The following is a 21,809-nucleotide window of genomic DNA, read 5'->3' on the forward strand; positions in this document are numbered from 1 at the left end:
ACTGATTCTTCATTCCCATTGTAAGTATATCCTTCATCCAGTACTAAATTCAACAAAGAAATAAATTTATGTAATGAAAAGACAACTGAAAATCAAATAAATTGTTGGAGATTACAAATGTTTGTGTTGTAATTGCTTCAATATTCTGAGCAGCTGTTATGCTTCTGATTCAAAATCCTCTTCAGTTTCCTCTTTGTCCGTCTGCTGACTAAGTAAAAGGAACTTCCCATCAGCACTGAGTTTTATTGACTTCATGAGTAAGGCTAAAGTTTCTGGGTCCTGAAACAAAGAATTATTGAGGTATTAAAAATTCAATTGATGCTTTTCTTCAAATATAGTTCCAATTCCTGTTCGATCTTAACTCCTCAGCTTATAGCTGTATCGACTTAGTGCAGTTCAGTTATCACCTACCGCACACCACCAGTCCTCTGCGTAATCATTCAAGCTGCACTGACTGTTTAGCTTCAGGAAAAAAAACTTCTCCTCTGGTGAGCAGGTAAGGTTCTATCTCCTTTTTTAAAATACAGGAAATAACAAGTCCAGGGAACTATAAAGTTATTGGTTAAATATTAGTGGCAGGGCCGATAATGAAATTTTTACTCAAAGATGTAAAAGAATCTCAGATTTGATCAGAGTACTCAGCAGATCCCAAAAAGGATTACCCTTAGTCAAGCGTATTAATTCATTGAAGTAGTAACAGAAGGAGAAAATAAGGATGATAACGCACATAAGTTTAGAGGACTTTTGAAAGTCAAAGTACAAATCTGAACTTTAAAGGCAGAGAATGCATTTGGCACCTTAAAAGGTGGCTGGAGAACTGAGAGGAGGAGGACCCAGAGCCTTATAAAGGCAGTGAAGTGGGATGGGAGAGAGAAAGAGAGTGAGTGAACCTGGATCCTTATAAAGCAGCAAATGAGTGCGCGAGTGAGTGGGGATTTGTTAAAAGCACCCACAAACAGCAAACATCTTTTCCATATCCACAGTGTCAAGGCCATTCTGAATTGTATTCAGTCAAGTCACCTTTCGCTTTTCTAAATAAGCCTGTACAACCTATTCTCAGAAGGCAACCCACTCATTCCCGTTATCATCAGACCTAGGATCAGAAGTCAGTTATTCAGCCTACTGAGTCCGCTCCACTGTTCAATGAGATTATGACTGATCTGAAATTTCAACTCCATTTTCTTACCTTTACCCCATATCCCTTGATTCCCTTCCCAATTAAAAATCTGTTGTCTTCTTCTTTGGTGGTCCCCCAGGGTCAAAGATGACTTGCTTCTCTCGGGGCATAGGTTCTGCAGTAGCTGAATCATCCATTCCTGGAGCTGAAGACTCTGCCACAAGGGGTCAAGTGATGGTGGAAGTGGGTAGGTAGGATGCTCTGCATGTTTGTTTCCTGCTACTTGTGCTTGGCCTCCATGTGTTCCACTCAGTGAGATGTCACTGCGGACACTTCTCCAGTTTGTGCATTCTAGGGCAAAAAGTCTGTTTATCTCAGCCTCGAATATACTTAATGACCCAGCCACAATAGTCCTCTGCGGTAGAGAACTCCACAGATTCACTACCCTCAGAGGAAGTATGTTCATCTCTATCTTAAAAGAGTGACCTTACTTTGAGGTTGTGCCCTCTGTTCCAAGACACACCCACAAGGGGAAGTTACCTCCACATCTACCTTATCAGGCTCCCTAAGAATCTTATCTGTTTCAATAAGCTTTGCTCTCATTTTCCCAAACTCCAATGTGTACAGACCCAATCTACTCAACTTCTCCTCAGAAGGAAACCCTCTGCAGCTGGGATCAACCTTATGAATGTACTCTAGACTGTCTGCATCGTCAGAATATCTTTCCTCAAGATAAGGGGAAACAAAACTGCCTGGTGCCTTGTACTGTTTTAGTAAAACCTCCCTATTTTTATATTCCATTCTCTTTTGAAATAAAGATCAATGGTCCATTTTCCTTCCTTATTAACTGTAATTGGATGCTAGCTTTTTCTAATTCATGCATGATGTTTCCCTAAATCTTTCTGTACTGTAACTTTCTACAGTCTTTCTCCATTTAAATAATGGTCAGGTCTTCGATTCTTCCTGCTAAAGTGCATATCCTTGAACCTTTCCACATTTTATTACATCTGCCAAATTTTTGGCTGTTCTCCTAATCTGTCCATATCCCCTTGTAGATTTCTGATGTCATCCTCACCACTTACCCACCCACCTACTTTTTGTGTTATCCTTAAGGTGGCAATAGTACATTAACTTAGTTATTAATGTATCTTGTAAATAATTGTGGCCCCAACAGTGATCCCTCTGACACACTGTCTTCTCTTAATTAGCCAATCCTCTATCCATGATAATAAACTACCCCACACCATGGGTTCTAATTAAGTATCCTAAGGAGCAGTACCTTTTTGAATGCCTTTTGGAAATCCAAGCTTATTGCATTTACTGGTTCCCCTTTATTCAGCCTGCTTGTTATCTCCTCACCTTTCCTTAAATAAGATGACCAAACCTGTCCACTATAATAAGGCATAAGTCATGATGGAATACTTAACCACTTACCAGGTTGGATGCAGCTCCAATAACACTAAGATTGATACCACAAAGCAGCCCACTTGATTGGCACCACATCCTCAAGCATCCACCTACCTCTGCCACCAACACTCAATATTCACTGCTGCTACTAACTACAAGACGCACTGCAGAAATTCACCAAGACAGCACCTTTCAAACCTATGACCACTTCCATCTAGAAGGACAGGGGCAGCAGGTACCTGGGGAGCACCACCTCCATGCACGTTCCCCTCCAAGCCACTCACCAGCCTGACTTGGAAATATATCACTGTTCCTTCACTGTTGCTAGGTCAAAATCCTAGAATTCCCTTCCTCCGGCGCATTGTGGGTCTACCTACAGGCACACAGACTGCAGTGGTTCAAGAAGGTAGCTCAAGGGCAACCAGGAACAGGCAATAAATGCTGGGCAGCCAGCAATGCCCAAGTCCCATTCTCCGTTTAAGTGAAACTTCTGCATTTTCATTCTTCCTGTAAATTTAACAACTCCACATTTTCCCAATTACACTACTCCATCTGACAGATTTTCATTCATTCACTCAACCTATCAATATTCAAAGCAAAGTTTATGTCTTCTTCATACTAAATTTTCCTACTCTGTCTTGTGTCATCTTTGATTTATCCACCATGTCTTTGCACCCTTCATCTAAGTCATTAATGTAATTTGTAAACGTTTGAGGCCCCCTGTGGGATTCCACTGGTCAATACTGTCAATTAAGCACAGTCCCTTGTTTTCTGCCAGCCAGGCAATCTGCTACCATGCTAATATGTTATTACCTACACTACTATTTTCTGCAGTAACTTTTGATTTTGCATTTTATTAAATGCTTTTGGAAATCCAAACATCCAATGCAGACTCCCCTTTATCCACAGCACATGTTATTTCTTCAAAAAAACCCAATACTTTGTGAAATAAGATTTCTCTTTGATGAAGTCACTCATCACTTCTTTCTCCTACTACTTCACCTTAACAGATTCTAAACCCTGATCTCCTGAAACAAGGCCATCTCCAACTACTGCACAAATGCCACCCTGATTAACATTTGCCCAGTTTCCTATTCTTCTTGAATTTCATATATTCCTTTATATTCAGGAGCTAACTGACTCCAAGTAAAGTTTCTATAGTCTTACTGGATCATACAGCTGCTCCTCATTAGACACAGATGATTGGTGGGGTCATTTAGCTCAGTTGGCTGTTTGGCTGGCTTGCGATGCAGAGTAACGCCTATAGACTGGGTTCAATTCCTGCTCTGGCTGAGGTTACCATGACTCTTCTCAATCTCTTCCCTTGCCTGAGGCATAGTGACCTTTAGGTTAAACCACTATCAATCATCTCTTGCGACTGAGAAAGAGGCCCTATGGTCAAGTACGACTATGTCAACTTTACTTATAGCTCTGTCTTTTTTGTTACCTTTGTAGCATCTTGTCCTGATTGTTGGTATATTCGTAGGTAGTTTCTCTGAGCTTTTCTGTCATTCTTTGATGGTCATGTTCAATATTGCTATTTTCCTCTCCTACCCTGTCTCCAGACTTTGATATATTCCATCTTTCTATATTTAATTCCTTGTCCCCATTGTTTAGTTTATAACCATCTCTACTTCCCAAGTTACACATTTTGTAAGAACATTGGCTCTAGTACAGTTCGGGTGTTGACTACTGGATCCTCACCCGCCCATTGCAAGTTTCTCTCCAGCCCCAAGAAATGTCCCAAACTTTATCACCAAGCAGGCAACACAACCATCTGGAATCTCTATCTTTACTGCAGAGAATGCTGTCATCCCCTTCACTACCACATCACTACTGCATTCCTTGTTGATTCCCCTACTTCAGTGGCTTCCTGTACTGCACTGCCATGACCAGTTTGCACATTCAGTCTGCAGACCCTACTCTCATAGAAACAGGCTGAGAACACCGCAAATCTACTGGACCCTAATTGCAGAAGGTGACACTCCTACCCTCTATATCCCCTTACCTGCCTCATTTGCAGTCACAATAGAAAAACAAATTATTACTTAAATGAAGACACTGTAGAATGCTGCAATGGAGAGGAATCTAGGTGCCCTTGTACGTGAATCACAATGTTAGCATACAGGTGACACTATGTAGTTAGGAAGACAAATTGAACATTGGCCTTTATTACAAGGGTGTCAAGAGTATAAAACTGGTTTTGCTTTGACATTGGTGAAACCATGCCTTGAGTACTGTGTATAGTCTTGGCCTCCTTACCTAAGGAGTTCAGAGAAGGTTCGCATGTTTAATTCCTGGGATGAAGGGGTTTCTAATGTGAGAAAAGGTTGAGCAGGTTGGGCCTATTCTCATTGGAGTTCAAAAGAATGAGAGGTGATTTTGAAGAATTTAAGATTCTGATAGGGTTTTGCAGATTTTGCAAATGTTTCCTCTCAGAGCAGTTCAGATCTCAGGACACAGTTATGAAGCGCGATACGGATCTAGCAGCAAAGCAAAAACTGCAGTTAAATCAGCCATAATCCTATAGAATATTGAAACACTCTCAAGGGATTGAATGTCTAATCCTATTTCTTATGATCTGAAGATGTGGAATACTACATACAAATCTGAACTCCAAATTATAAAAAGCATATAGAAACAGTGGAGAAGGTGAAAGAAATATTTATATAGGTGATACCAAAACTGAGTGGTTATAACAATGAGAACAGAGTAAACAGGTTTGGGGTCCTCTCTCCAGAAACTGTTTGAGGGGGTGACCTAATAAAAATAGAGCAACAAATGGGGTTTGAGAGGGTAGATGTGAAGAAATTCCCAATGTGCAAGAATCTGAAACCATAAGTATAAGATAGCCACTAATCAGTTTAATAAGAAATTCAAAAACATCTTTACCTAGAAAATGGTTAGAATGTACAACTAGCTTCTACCAAATAGGAAGCTGGCTAAGTACTTGAAAGAGAAACACACAGAAGGGTGATGTTGCTAGGATTAAATGAGTAATGAGAGCAGTTCTGCAGTATGAACACTAGCACGTCCTTGGGCTGAATAGTCAGCTTCTCATCTGCACATCCCATGTAATTAGTGTGCTACTTGAAGCAAATCAACTGCTGGTATAATCACTTCTTACATTTTTGTATTTCAAAGCAAATACTTACTTAGCATGGTGCACTACTTTTCAATTAGCTAGGAATTAATGATGATTCAAAAATGATCTAAATCTGCACTGCAATCTTGCCTGAAAATACTGCTAGTGGAAATGTAGAACTTTAAATATCTTCCAGTTCCAAAACTGTATACCTAAATACAGCCTGCAACAGGCACTTCTTTTGTCATTAAAACTGTTTTTAATGCTCACCTTTTCTGCCTGATTAATCTTTCTTGCAAGATCAATAAAAGCACAAATCTGCAAAACAAGAGACATGAGACAATATAATGTAAAATTTTTAATAAATTAATCATAATAGAAGTGTTTTTGTTTATAGTTCACAAGTGTTTTGTCATTGATACACCACTGAAATTAAACAGCTCAAATGTACTCATTGAAAATTGAACACATTTAGAAAATGTATGATAAGGATGCATGAAGTTGGTTAACATGATATGGGAAGGAGTGTATTTGTTGCTATGGTGAATGGAATTAACAGTTGGGATAATTGTTTGTTCAAGGCGCCCACTCCACACTGCTCCCACAGCCAGGGCAGTGTCATCATGGAAGACTCCCTTTTAGCAGGCTACAACAAACACCAGCTTTATCTTCATGATAAATGTGGAGTGAACAGTGAGAAGTCAGAATCAGTGTAGTTTGAAATATGTCTAACAGACAAAGTGAAGGGAGTGACTCAGGTTCTGTGCTTCCTTATGTGATGTAATGGTACAGAGACAGAATTACCTTTACTCCATCATCATTTGTCTCAAAGATGCAGCAGTTCAGCAATGCTTTGCACTCTGCTTGCAACTCAGAAGCTCGTGCCACAAACCCAATTAACCTCTTATTATCTTGATGAGTAGTGTACAGTGTCACATCGCTGAGAGGAAACTGGAAAACAAATATGATGAAATACCGATGTTACACATCATCCTCACTCTAAGTTGGTAGTGTTAGTTTTTTCCAACCCAGCTTAGTTCTCATTTCTTGATTATGTCCAAAAGCAATAAAATCCTCTCGAGAAAAAAGATGGGGAAGTTCTACAGAGGTTTCTGAAGCAGAACTAGGTACAGAAACATTTGATTACAATTGAATACACCATAGTGAGAACACTTGAATGAAGGTAAAACAGGAAAAGATATTGTTACTCACACTTGCTTTTGTAACCTGTGTTTGTGGATCAACGAATCTGTAATCAAATATAATTATTTAACTGTCAGTGAACTGTCAACAAGTCATTAACTTGGTTGTATGTTCTTAATTTTACACACATCTCAAAGATATATGAAATACTCAAATAAGACATGCATGTTCCCAGCTAGTCTGGGTAAGAAGGCAAGCGGTGATGATGACAGAGTCTGCAGAGGGATATAGACAGGTTAAGTGTGTGGGCAAAAACTTGGCAAATGGGACATTTTGCATTTTACTAAAAAGAGAGGAGCTGATTATTATTTAAATGGAGAAAGACTGCAGAATAGAACACAGGGATTTGGGAGGCTGAATCACAAAAATCTACCATCCAAGTTCAGAGGATAATACGGAAGATAAATGGAATGTTGGCCCTTATTTCAAAGTAGTGAGATTTTGCTGAAACTATACAAGACATTAGTCAGACCACAGCTGGAATACTGTGAACAGTTTTGGGCCCCTTTTTCAAGGAAATGTATACTGATGGTGGAAGCAGTCCTAGGCTAATACTAGGTATGGAGGGACTCTCTAATGAGAAGAGACTGAGTAAGTTGGGCCTGTATTTATTGCAATTTAGAAGAATGAAAGGGACCATATTGAAGCATACAATATTCCTAGGGGTCTTGTTGGGGTAGATGTGGAGAGGTGTCCTCCCATTGTGGGAGAGTCTAGGACCAGGGGCATCATCTCAGGATAAAATGTTGCACATTTAAGACAGAGATGAGAAGGAATTTATTTTCTCCAAAGGTAGTGAATTTGTGGAGTTCTTCATCGTAGACAGCTGTTGAGGCTGGGTTGTTAAGCATATTCAAGGTTGAGATAGACAGATTTTTTAATCAGGAAGGGAATGAAGGATTATAGGGAAAGGGAAGAAAGTGGAGTTGAGGATTATCAGATCAGTCATGAATGGTGAAGCGGACTCGAGTTGAATGCCCTATTTCAGCTGCTTCACCCTCTGGTCTTACATCAAGAAACAGGTAAAGGCAGTGACTATTGCAAAGGCTACGGGTCCTGACAACATTCCTATAATAGTACTGACGCTTCATACCCCAGAACTTGCTGCACCCTAGTCAAACTGTTCCAGTATAGCTACAATACTGGCATCTACCTGACAAAGTGAAAAATTGTCCAGGTGTCCACTAAATCCAGAGAAATAAAATCCAGTGAATTACTGCCCCATCAATCTACTCTATATCACCAGCAAAGAGATATGATGGATCACTGACAGTGCTACAAGCTGCTCACACAGCAACAACTTGTAGTCAGTTTGGGTTTCACCAGGGGCACTCAGTTCCTAACCACATTACAGCCTTGGTCCAAATATGGACAAAAACACTGAATTCCAGAGATGAATTGTGGGAGAAGTGTTCTTGACATGAAAGCAGAATTTAACCAAGTATGCCATTATGATGTCATAAAGTGCTTCGAGATCAGGTCCTACTCCAGAATCTTGGAGACAAAAATCAAGACCAACACTTCAGTGCATTAAATGGGAGGTGCTGTCTTTCAGATGAGACTTTCAACTGAGGCCTCACTGGCCCCTTCAGGCACTATTTTGAAAAAGAGTGGTGGGGTTGTCTCCTGTGATCTGGCCAGGAGGAAGGGGTATGTTCAAAAAGGAAATCAGGAGATGTTCCATTTAGGGTGAAATGTAGAAGCATTGACCCAGAGAACTCTGGATGTCTCAGAATATTCAGAACTGTTTTGGAAGAAAGGCTTTTAACAGGCACAAGGGAGCAGAGGCCCTTAGTGCAATATAGAAAGTGCTGGGATAACTTAAAGAAGCAAACAGGAGGGCAAACAGAGCGCATGAGAAAACACTGGCAAGTAAGACTAGGGAGAATCCCAAGATATTCTCCAAGTATATCAAAGGGAATTGGATAACCATGGTACAGGATCCATTAGGGACTGAGTGGGGGCAATGTGAGCATAGAGCTGGATAAGAGATAGTAGATTCTCCAGCATCTGCAGTTCCTGAGATAACAAAGTGTAGAGCTGGATGATACTGGTTGGGTGTTAAGCAACAGAGGAGCAGAAAAGCTTTCCTGCTCCTCTGATGCTGCTTGGCCTGCTGTGTTCATCCAGCTCTACACCTTGTTATCATAGAGCTGGATAATACTGGTTGGGTGTTAAACAAGTGCTTCACATCTGTAAGGAGGAGGACGCAAGTACAGCATTCACGGAAAGGGACTGTGAGGTCCTTCAGGAGATTGACATAGGGAGAGAGGAAGTATAGGAGGTTTTGATGGGCTTAAAAATGAACAAACCCCCAGGTTCAGTTGAGTTGTATCCAGGTTACTGTGAGAGGCGAGGGAGGAAATTACAGGGGCTATAACCCAAATTTTTAATGCCTCCCTGACCAGGGGAAAGGCACCAAAGAACTGGAGGACAACTAACATGGTTTTCAAGAAGGGTGGTAGGGATAAGTCATTAAATTATAGGCCAGTGATTCTCATATCAGTGGTAAGGGAATAACTGGAGAAAATTCTGAAGGAGAGATTAAGGAAAGAGGCAAGGTTTGATCAGGGATAGTCACATAGTTTTGTCAGAGGGAGGTCATGCCTAACAAATTTGTCTGAATATTTTGAGGTGGTAATCAGGTGTGTACATGAGGGTAGTGCAGTTGATGTAGTTTATCTGGGTTTCAGCAAGCCTTTGACAAGATCCCACATGGATGACTGATAAAAAAGGTAAAAGCATTTGGAATCCAAAATCTGTTTAGTGATGAGAGACAGTGTGGTAGTAGAAGGATACTTGAGAGACCGAGGCCAGTGTCCTGTGATATATCACAGGGGAGAGTGCTGGGTTCCTTTTTGTTTGTGATACATATAAACAATACAGCTGAGAATGTGGTAGCATGAAAAACAAGTCTACGGATGACACGAAGATTACCCGGGTGGTTAACAGTAAGGAAGGTGGCCTTGGGTTACAGGAAGATATAGACAAGTTGGTCAGATGGGTGCATCAATGGCAGACGGAATTTAACCCTGAAAAGCATGAAGTTTTGTTTCACTCATTCATAGCGTGAGGGTGTCACTGACCAGGCCAGCATTTACTGCCATCCCTAGTTGCCCAGAGGGCAGCTAAGAGTCAACCACATTGCTGTGGGTCTGGAGTCATATGTAGTCCAGACCAGGTAAAGATGGCAGTTTCCTTCCCTAAAGGGCTTTAGTGAACCAGATGGGTTTTATTTTCCCTCGACAATCGATAATGAATTCATAGTCATCACCAGATTCTTAATTCCAGTGATGCACTTTGAAAGAAATAACAAGATGAGGAAGTCCTCAATGAATGGCAGGACACGAGGAAGCTCAGTTTAATAGGATGGTTAAGCTGGCACCTTTATCAGTTGTGGCATAGATTATAAAACCAGGGAGGTTATGTTGGAGCTGTAAAACACTTTGGTTATTCCACAGCTGGACTAATGTGTACAGCTCTGGTCACCACACTATGGGAAGGATATGACTGCATTGGAGGGTGTTGTAAAGGGGATTCACCAGGATGTGACCTTGGTTGAAGCATTTTAGCTAAGAAGAGGGGCTGGATTGGCTCAGGTTGTTTTCTTTAGAGCAGAGATAGCTGAGAGGAGACCCGATTGATATGTATAAGATTATGAAGGACACGGGCAGGGTGAATAGGAAGCAGCTGTTCCCCTTACTTTAAGGGTCAATAACAAGGGGTATCATTTTAAGGTGAAGGGGAGGAGGTTTAGAGGGGATTTGTGGAAAGACCTTTGCGGCCAGAGGGTGAGAATCTGGAATGCACTGCCTGGAGGGTAGTCGAGGCACAAGGTCTCTTAATCTTCAAAACCTACATTAATGAGCATCTGAAATGTCATAACATTCACCACTATGTGCCATGTGCTGGAAAGTGGGATTAGTCTAGATAGGTTGGAGCAGATTTGATGGGCTGAAGAGCCTCATCTGTGCTATATGACTCTCTAACTCAATATTTATGCTTCAATGTCACCATCTGTTCACTATCACATATTATCTCATTGCCTGCAGTTCCAAAGTACTTCATTGGCTGTGAAATCCTTTAGGAGGTCCTGAGGTTGTTAAAAGTTGTTAAAGGCTTTCTTGTTTGCCTCCATGCCACTGAACAGCTTTACCATGACTGAATCTCCTGCAACTGACAAGAAACTGAACTGGAGCAACCATAATGTACAGTGTTTACAACAGCAAGTCAGAGGTTGGGAATTCCGTCACAAACTATTTGCCACCTAACTCCGCCATCTACAAGACATGAGTCCGAAGTTTCATCAAATACTGTCCACTTGCCTGGTGCAGCTCCAAGAATGCTCAGGATGCTTGACACCATCCAGGATAAAGTAGCTCACCTACATATGAACACACTTACAAACAGTCTGCTCTGCCAAACAATAAGATCATGTCTGATCTGATTGTGCCCTCCACTCCACGTTTTCAGCTACCCCAATAACCTTCAATTTCCTTGTTAATCAAGAATCTACCTCTGCCTTGAAGGTATTCAATAGCCTTGCTTCTACCACTCTCTGAGTTCCAAAGACTCATGACTCTCTAAGAGAAAAAAGAAAATCTCGTGTCTTAAACAGAAGACCCTTATTTTTGAACTGTCTCCTAGTTCTAGTTTCTGTCACAAAGGAAAACACTCTTTCTGGAACCATACTGTCAAGTCCTCTAAGTATCATATATGTCACTTAAGATGACTTATCATTCTTCTAAACTAAAAAGGGGACACATTCTCAACCTATCCAACCTTTTCCTATAAAGTAATTCACCCAAATTTCAAATATCAATCAAGTGGACCTTTTTATTCTTTCTTAAATAAGGAAACCAAAAGGGTATGCAGTACTCTAGATGTGATTGTATCAATACCCAATACAACTGCAGCAATTTTTTTTACTTTTATAATTTGGTCTCCTTGCAATAAACAACATTCTACTTGCCTTCCTAATCACTTGCAGCAGCTACATACTAACTTAATGTGATCCATGTGCTAGGACATCCAGATTCCTCGGAGCCTCAGAGTTCTGCAATCATTCTCTATTTAAAGTATATGCTGTTTTTCTATTCTGCCTGCTAAAGTGTGCAAGTTCACATTTGTGTACATTATATTCCATCTGACAATTTTCTGTCCACTCACTTTACCTATTTATGTTTTCAGACTACCTACGTACTCTCACACTTACATTCCTCGTTATCAATATATCATGGTAAATGTAACCATCATACATTGAGTTTCTTCATTCAAATCATTTCTACAAACTGTAAATTGTTAAGGCCCCAAAACTGATCCCTGTGGAAGCCCACTTCTCTCATCTTCCAAAAATGACCCATTTATGCCAACTCCCTGTTCCCTTTGACATAAAAAATTCTAATATGGTAAACAGTACATCATAAGCTCTTATCATGTGTCGTAAACTTTGATGAAGGACCTTGTCAAATGCGTTCAAGAAATCTAAGTATAGTGCATCCATAGGTTCCCCTTTATCCACATTGCTTGTGACTTCCTAAAACAACTTCAGTAAGGTAATTCAACATGAATTTTCTTTCACAAAACCATGGTGACCAAGTGCCTTGCTATATCCTCCCTAATAAAAGATTGCAGCGTTTTCCCTCTGACAGATGGCATGATAAATAGCCTGCACTTTTTTTTGTTAAAGGTCTCTCTACCTTGCTTAATGGAGACTTCATTCACGACCTTCAACATTGAATCCCTCCCACACAGTGGCAGCAACATGTACCATTTATTGCACTGCAGCAACTCACCAAGCTTCCTTCAATAGCACCTTCCAAGCCCGCAACCTCTACCGCCTAGAAAGACAAGGGCAGTAGATATACGGGAGCATCACCTCCATACACACATCATCCGGACTTGTAAATACATAACTCCCTTCTTAACAGTATTGTAGGTGTACTTACACCATTTGAATTGCAATGATTCAAGGAGGTAGCCCACCACCAGCTTCTCCAGCACAATTAGAGATGGGAAATAAATGCTGGCCCAGCCAGTGATGGATGCATTCCATGAAAGAATAAATAAAGGTCAAAGTACATGGCTGAGATGGATTGTCAGGCCCATTTGCATGCCATGCCTTAAGCCTCCCCTCTTCTCATTGCTGAGAAATGGCAGCACTTCACTAATGACCTGGCTCCATTACCTTTGTCAGCAACTCCCCGTTGGTAGCACACTCTCCAAGGAATCAGACAGACATAGGTTCAGGTCACATGCCAGAGACTTGAGCAAATAATCCAGGTTGGAGGTGCCAGATTTTGGATGAAAAGTTATGATGATGCATAAAGCATCAATTTAAATGGATGTATTAGATCCCATTGCACTACTTGAAAAGCCAGGGAATACTTCTTCAATATTTATCCCTCGAACATCACTAAAATAGTCTACCTGGTCATGTTTCACATTGCTGTTTCTGGGACCTTGCTGTGCACAAAATATCTATTGCATTTCCAATACTGTATAGGTGACTGCACTACAAAAGTATCTAGTTATCTGTAAAGCGCATTGGGACATCCTGAGATTATGAAAGTTGCCGTATACTTGCAAGCCAGTACCTAGTAATGGGAGTGGGTGGGGGATTGTTCCTGCTCTCTGAGCTAGATGTCACAGTTGTGCCCCTACACCCATTCCCCTGCCATGAACAAACACCCAAGCTCACTGAAATATACGTTAGCTGGCCAAGACTTTCCCCATCCTTCTTTTGCCTAAGTTGGCCCTCCTCCATAATCACAGTATTTATTTTACCTTCCCTAAAACACCCCTAAAATTTCATCAATTGAGGGAGGCATCACTGAAGTGATGGAGCTGAATCTGATTCTAGAGGGATGTTTCTCTGTTAAATTGCTGCACTGCAACTTCCATTATAATGGGAGAGATGCTGCCTCTCTCTCCCCTCTTCACCACAGCCCCAGGTTTTGGTGTGCATGTGGGACTTTTTCAGCATCCCCAGAAGTTGTGATCAATTCATTACAACTAGCTGTAGGTTTCCTTGCAGGAGTGGAATGTATGTCCTACAAAACTGTATATGCCTCATTAATCAGAAATTAATTTATATCTTGGGCTACTTTCCATGAAGCTTCAGAACTCTCAAGGAAGGGTCAGCAGTGTTACTAATTCATGAACTAATCACTTCATAACCTCAGTTTCCAACTTTTTCTTTCTTTCACAATTTGTACAATGTTTGAAAAAAGTGTTCAGTAAATACTAAAAGACCAAATACTGAAAGCATGTAATATTTTATTGAAACTATCATAGATGTTGGCTTGTAAATTAACTTTTGAAGTCTCAATAAACACTCTAAAAATGTCTGGGTTGTCTGCTTACAGCCTTTGGTATTCCAGTTATCCTTAAAAAGAAAGCAGAATCTAGTGTTCAATTAAATAATCCTCATGTTATATCCAGTGTGATAGAAAACAAGGAAACTGAAAATTCCTGGATTAAGAAGAAAGTGAAAATTGTAATGAAAAATATCATAACAGCAGTAGTTAGGGCTCCTACTTACCTCAGCTCCCTGGAGCTGACTATCATCTGAAACTCTGTCATACGGAAGACATTGTGGATTGCTCGAGCAGCCAACACCTGTCTCATCGTCTCATAGATTAACTCATCATTCTGGTCGGTTCTTGCTTCTATGGAGCCTAAAAACCTCACTGTAAACTCTTGGTGGAGAAGCAAATCTATAATAAAATCACGGTTCACGTGTTGGAATGTTGCTGTTATAAAACTTAGTAACAATCTAATACCACAATGTCTGTACATCTTTGCATTTAGAAGGAAATTTAAATCAATGACTTCACAACTATGATTACAACACTGAAACAAAAATACACCACAAAACCTGAGGAACAATTTGTTACCCATTTGAGTATAGGCTCCTCAGAGTTATTTCCTTCAATGATCTGTTCTACAATTCACTGTTCCAAAGTGAAGTCTATCAGACCTCAGAACAGTGTTACTGCCCTCACTGTCAGTAAAATAGCAGAGTAGCCACTAAATATCACTTTAAGACACTCTGATTCATAAAGTCATAGAGGTATACAGCGCAGATACAGACCCTTTGATCCAACTCATCCATGTTGACCAGATATCCTGTATAAATCTAGACCCATTTACCAGCATTTGGCCCATATCCCTCTCAACCCCCTTCATTCATATATCCATCCGGATGCCTGTTAAATGCTGTAATCATACCAGTCTTCACCACTTCCTCTGGCAGCTCATTCCATACACGCACTACCCTCTGCATGAAAAAGTTGCCACTCAGGTCATTTTTAAATCTTTCCCCTCTCACCTTAAACCTACATCCTCTAGTTTTGAACTCCTCCACCCTGGGAAAAGACCTTGGCTATTTACGCTATCCATGCCCCTCATGGTTTAATAAACTTCTATAAGGTCACCCCTCAGCCCCCGATGCTCCAGGGAAAATAGCCCCAGCCTATTCAGCCTCACTCCAAACCCTCCAACCCTGGCAACATCCTCGCAAATCTTTGCTGAACCCTTTCTAGTTTCACAACATCTTTCCTATAGGAGGGACACCAGAATTGCATGCAATACTCCAAAAGTGGCCGAATTAATGTTCTGTACAGCCACAACATGACCTCCCAACTCCTATACTCAATGCACTGACCAATAAAGGCAAGCAGACCAAACACCTTCTTCACTATCTTGTCTACCTGCAATTTCACTTTGAACGAACTATGCACCTACACTCCAAAGTGTCTTTGTTCAGCAACAGTCCCCAGGACCTTACCATTAAGTATATAAGTCCTGCCCTGATTTGCTTTTCCAAAACGTAGCACCTCACATTTATCTAAATTAACTCCATATGCCACTTCTCAGCCCATTTGCCCATCTGATCAAGATCCTGTTGTACTCTGGGGTAACCTTCTTGGCTGTCCACTACACCACTAATTTTGGTGCCATTTGCAAACTTACTAACCATACTTCCTACATTCACATCCAAATCATTTATATAAATGACAAAAAGCAGTGGACCCAGCACCAATCCTTGTGGCATACTGCTGGTCTCAGGCCTCCAGTCTGAAAAGCAACCCATCACCACCACCCTGTCTTCTACCTTCGAGCCAGTTCTGTATCCAAATGGACAGTTCTCCTTGTATTCCATGTGATCAAACCTTGCTAACCAGTCTACCATGAGGAACCTTGTCAAACGCCTTACTGAAGTCCATATAGATCACGTCCACTAATCTGCCCTCATCAATACTCTTCATTACTTCTTCAAAAAATTCAATTAAGTTAGTAAAACATGATCCAGCAGACTTGCCAGCTTATTCTAAACTGCACCCTTCCAGTGAAGTATCTTCTACCTTATGACTGGTGCTACGTTTCCAAGTATTAGTTACAGGTCTGAGATCATTCTTAGAAACTCTTTCAGGTAAGTCAGTACAAGTTACTAAGTGAGTCAAGATGTCATATTCCCAGGAATGATCCACTTGGCACACCTCATTTTCAAGGATCACATCCGACAGTGCATTATTTCTTTTTGGACTGGACACATACTGCTGCAGGAAATTCTCCTGAACACAATTGCTGCCCCTTACGTTACTAGTATTCCAGTCCATATTTGGGTAATCAAAGTCTCTCATTAGAAGTATTCTACAATGTTTCTCTGTAATTTTCCTGCTGATTTGTCCTTTTGCATCCTTCTGACTAGTCGCTAGTCTAGAGACTACACCAAACAATGTAGTTGCATTATTTTCGTTCCTTAGCCCCAGCCAATTTGATTCTATCTTCAAACACCCTAGAAAACATTTTTCTCTGGAAATGCAATGCTTGCTTTAACTAATACTGCCAGCTCTCCTCTCCTTCCACTTGTAATTTGTCTGAGCTTCTTGCATTCAGGAATATTTAACACCCAGTCTTGCCCTTTGGTTAGCCAGGCGTCTGTTGTCAACAGAACATCACATTTCCACATTCTGTGGCTGTAAGTCCCCAACCTTATTTACTGTACTCCATGCACTCATATACATTTTCTTGCTGGTCTAGTGGTTAGGATTCGGCACTCTCACTGCTGCAGCCTGGGTTTGATTCCCGGTCAGGGAATGGAAGTTCTGCTCTGCTAATTTATAATGGAGGTGATGGCCTAGTGATGTTATCGCTAGATGATTCACCAGGTGAGCTCGGTAATGTTTTGAGGACCTGGGCTCAAATCCTGCCATGGTAGGTGGAATTTGACAAAAATCTGTGATTCATGGTTTAATAATAACTGTAAAGCTTTAAACTGCTCTCTGGCCTATTATGGATGGACAGTAAATGCTGGCTTAGCAAGAAACACCTGTGTCAAATGAATGAATTTTGGGCAGCACAGTGGCTCAGTGGTTAGCGCTGTTGCCTCACAGCACCAGGAACTTGGGTTCAATTCCAGCTTTGGGTGACCATCTGTGTGGAGTCTGCACATTCTCCTTGTGGCTTTCCTCTGGGTGCTCTGGTTTCCCCCCACAGAGCAAAGATGTACAGGTTAGGTGGATTAGCCAAGCTAATTGCCCATAGTGTCTAGGGATATGAAGGTTAGGTTAATTAGCTGTGGGAAATGCAGGGTTATGGGGATAGGGTACAGGGGTGAGTCTGGGTGGGATGTTCTTTGTGGAGAGTTGGTGTGGACTTGTTGGGCCAAATGACCTGTTTCCATACTGTAGGGATTCTATGATATACATGCAAAGTGGACCTGATTTAGACTTCATTACTTTCTCCCTTACTCCAACTTCACCTATTACCTTGCTAATCTCTATGTTAGTGCTGTCTGTCTGTCTAAATATTTTGTGAACCCTGGTATTTCTCTTCAATATTCTCTCTTGGTTCCCTCACCCATGCTGAGTTGATTTACAGGCCTCCTAACAGCACTAGCAAAATGTCCGTTCCATTAAAGTGCAATCCATCTGGTTTGTACAAATCCCACCTACCCCGAGGCCAGTCTCAGTGTCATAAAAGACTTGGACCTTCCTGCCTGCCATCTTTCCTGCTACGCATTACCTACTTATCTTGGAGGAGAATGTAACTGGTCTGATTAGTAAGTTTGCCGATGACACAAAGGTTGGTGGAGTTGCGGATAGTGATGAAGTCCATCAAAGACTTGGGCAGAGAGATGGCAGATGGAGTTTAATCTGGAAAAATGTGAGGTGATGCATTTTGGAAGGTCTAATCCAGATGGAAAATATACAGTAAATGGCAGAACCCTTAACAGCACTGATAGGCAGAGGGATCTGGGTGTACAGGTACACAGGTCACTGAAAGTGGTAACACAGGTGGAGAAGATAGTCAACAAGGCATATGACATATTTGCCTTCATCGGCCAGGGCATTGAGTTTAAAAATTGGCAGGTAATGTTGCAGCTTTATAGAACCTTAGTTAGGCCGCATTTGGAATATGGTATTCAATTCTGATCGCCACACTACCAGAAGGATGTGGTGGCTTTGGAGAGGGTACAGAAAAGATTTACCAGAATGTTGCCTGGTATGGAGGGCATTAGCTATGAGGGGAGGTTGGAGAAACTTGGATTGTTCTCACTGGAACGACGGAGGTTGAGGGGTGACCTGATAGAGGTCTACAAAATTATGAAGGACATGGACACAGTGGACTGTCAGAATCTTTCTCCCCAGGGTGGAAGAGTCAGTTACCAGGGGCCATGGGTATAAGGTGCGAGGGGCAAGGTTTAAAGGTGATGTATGAGGCAAGTTTTTTTTACACAGAGGTGGGTAGGTGCCTGGAACTCACTGCTGAGGAAGGTAGTGGAAGCAGATACTATAGTGACTTTTAAAGAGTGTCTTGACAAATAGGTGAATAGGATGGGAATAGAGGGTTATGATCACCTGAAGGGTAGGAGATTTTCGTTGTGACGGGCAGCATGTCGGTACAGGCTTGGAGAGCCGAAGGGCCTGTTCCTGTACTGTAATTTTCTTTGTACTTTGTTCTACCCACGTACTTCTATATTCACGTGCATGCCACTCTGCGAGTAAGCCAGAGACTTACATTTGAGGTCTTCCTTGCTAACTTTCTACCTCGTTCCCTAAATTCTGATTGCAGGACCACATCCTCCTTCCTACTTAAGTCATTGGTACTAGCATGGACCACTACCTTGCGCTGTTCAACCTCTCCCAGAAAAATGTCCTGTAGCCACCACCGTGACCTCCTTGATCCTGGCACCAGGGAGGCAAAATATCATTCTGGAATCACCATCTTTAGCCATAGAAACAACTGAGAAGGGAAATATTTAAAAAGGGAGCTAAGGCATAATCTTTTCATGCAGGGGATGGTGCATGTATGGAATGAGCTGCCAGAGGAAGTAGTAGAGGCTAGTATGATTACATTTAAAAGGCATCTGGATGAGTATATGAATAGAAAGAGTTTACAGGGATATGGACCAAATGCTAGAAAACAGGAATATATTTCCAAATCATTGGAACCTTTCCAGAAACTAGGGAATTTTGGAGTATTATGATCAATGCATCCACTATCTCTGCTGCCATTTCCTCGAAGACCCTAGGATGTAGGCCATCAGACCGTGGGACTTGTGTATCTTTAATCCCAATAGTTTGCTCAGTGCGTTTTCTCTAGTGATGGCAATTGCTTTAAGTTTCTCCTTTTCTTTAACCTCAACATTATGTTACTATCTGGATGATTTCAGTGTCCTCCACTGTGAAAACTGAGACAAATATTGACTTAGTGTTTCTGCCATTTCTGTGTTCCCCGTTACTAGCTCTCCAGTCTCATCCTCTAAGGGACCAACATTCGCTTTAGTTACTCTCTTTTTCAATACTTATAGAAGTTTCTGCTGTTTTTAAATTCTGTGCTGGTTTGCTTTCATAATTTATCTTTGCTGCTTTTGTTACCTTTTTAGTAACCCTCTGTTGATCTTTAAAGGTTTCCCAACCCTCCAGCCAACCACTGAACTTTACAATATTGTATGCCTTAGTTTTTGCCTTTGTCTTTAATTTCCTTCCTTAGCCATGAACGATTTATAGTAATCTTACAATCTTTCTTCTTCTCTGCAATATATTTTAGTTTGGAGGAACTGAATATATCTTTAATTGGACACCACAGTTCATCATGTGTCATACAAAAACGTCTTTCTGCTCAGTCTATTAGGACCAAATCTGTCCTTATTTGTCTTAGCTTAACATTAGAACACTAGTGTGGGACTCAGGTTTTTTGACCTCAAACTCAATTTGAACTTTTAGCATGTATTGATCACTCTTGCCTACGGGATCCTATGAACATACATAAGAATTTAAGAACAAGGAGAGGAATAGGCAATTCAGCCCCTTGAGCCTGATCATATTTAATACAATCATAGCTGATCTCATCTTTTTGATTCCTTTTTTTTCCCCCAAGAGATGAGGGTGTTTATTGGCCATCCCTAATTGCATAGTGGGCAGTTAAGAGTCTACCACATTGCTGTGGGTCTGGAGTCACATGTAGGCCAGACCAGGTAAGGATACGGTTTCCTTTCTTAAAGGACGTTAGGGAACCCAATAGGTTTTTCTAACAATCAATAACAGATTTATTATCATCATTAGACTCTTAACTTTAGACCTTCCTTTTATTGTATTCAAATTCCAATATCCGTCATGGGCAGGATTCGAACCTCAGTCCCCAGAACATTACTTGGATCTCTGGATTAATAGTCCAGCAATAATACCACTAAGCCATCACCTCCCCAAATTGGTCTCAACAACACTTTCCTGCCTGCTTTCCATGGCCTTCAACCCATTACTAATTAAAAACCTACTGCCTCCTTAAATTTACTCAGTCTCGGCATTCCACAGATCCATGACCTTTTGAGAGAAGTAATTTCTCTTCATCTCCACTTCAAATTTGCCACCCCTTTTCCTAAAACTATGACCTCTCATTTTAAATTGTCCCAAGAGGAAATACCATCTACATCAACTTTGCCAACCCCTTTAGCATCTCGCTTACCTCAATTAGATTTCTTCTCATTCTTCTAAATTTCAGAGAGTGCAAGTTTAAACTGTTCAATCTGTCTTCAGAAGACAAATCCCTCATTTCTTAAATCAATCTACTGAACCTCCATCTCTCCTCAAGTGAGGGGACCAAAATCATATGCAATACTCCATGTGCAGTCTCACTAATGCCTTGTACAGTTATACAAGTTCTGAAGGAGGGTTAGCGGACTCGAAACATTAACTTTGTTTTCTTTCCACAGATGTTGCCAGCCCTGCTAAGTTTCTCCAGCAGTTTCTGTTTTTGTTTATCTCCTATTTTAAATGTTTAACTGTGACATGAAACATATAAACAGAAAAATATATGGCACAGGAAGAAACCATTTGGCCTATCTGGCTGAAAAGGCAGTATCTAGCTTAATTTCACCTTCCAACCATTAGTCTGCAAGTTACTGCTATTCAAGTGCATATCCAAGCTTTTTTTTCTAAAATTTAAAACATGAAAAGTTTTTGCGTCTTGCACTTTTTGGGCAGTGAGCTCCACATCTCTTATCCTATCAAAAAGCTTATTCGTCAACTTTTTGCCAATTCTTTCACCAGTTACATTTAATCTATACTTTCATTACTTAGCTCCTTGCTAACAGAATAGTTGCCTGCTACCAAAGCTAGGCTCGTTATAATTTTACAAACATCAAATAAATCTCTCCTTAGCATTTTCATTATAAGAGAACAACTTCAGCCAATTCAAACTTGCTGCACAGCTAAAATTCTTCAGGCCAGGCAACATCTTTATGAATCCACAATGAGTTGGTTAAGTCACATGGGATCCACAGTGAGTTGATAAGTTGGATACAAAATTGAAACCAAAAGAACCGCGGATGCTGTAAATCAGGAACAAAAACAAAGTTGCTAGGAAAAGTCCAGCAGGTCTGACAGCATCCGTGAAGGAAAAAACAGAGTTAACATTCTGGGTCCGGTGACCCTTCCTCAGGACTGAGTTCTTCCTCTTGAGGAACTCTTCAGGAAGAACTCAGTCCTG

General features: G+C 41.0%; 1 protein-coding gene across 2 annotated transcripts in view; it reads right to left on the bottom strand.

Moving 5' to 3' along the window:
- Positions 1 to 6: 6 nt before the first annotated feature.
- appl2 (adaptor protein, phosphotyrosine interaction, PH domain and leucine zipper containing 2) overlaps positions 7 to 21,809 on the bottom strand; it is a 99,794-nt gene continuing 77,991 nt past the window's right edge. For both annotated transcript variants that reach the window (XM_048610506.1, XM_048610505.1), the window contains 5 exons: positions 14,356 to 14,530; positions 6,822 to 6,858; positions 6,414 to 6,560; positions 5,880 to 5,927; positions 7 to 279 (listed from right to left, as the gene is read on the bottom strand). In XM_048610506.1, coding sequence (XP_048466463.1) covers positions 157 to 279; positions 5,880 to 5,927; positions 6,414 to 6,560; positions 6,822 to 6,858; positions 14,356 to 14,530 — 530 coding nt within the window. In that variant the 3' untranslated portion in view covers positions 7 to 156. The remainder of the gene's footprint in view (positions 280 to 5,879; positions 5,928 to 6,413; positions 6,561 to 6,821; positions 6,859 to 14,355; positions 14,531 to 21,809) is intronic.

This window comes from Rhincodon typus, chromosome 22 (assembly GCF_021869965.1).
Source record: "Rhincodon typus isolate 14 chromosome 22, sRhiTyp1.1, whole genome shotgun sequence".
NCBI classification, from domain to species: domain Eukaryota; kingdom Metazoa; phylum Chordata; class Chondrichthyes; order Orectolobiformes; family Rhincodontidae; genus Rhincodon; species Rhincodon typus.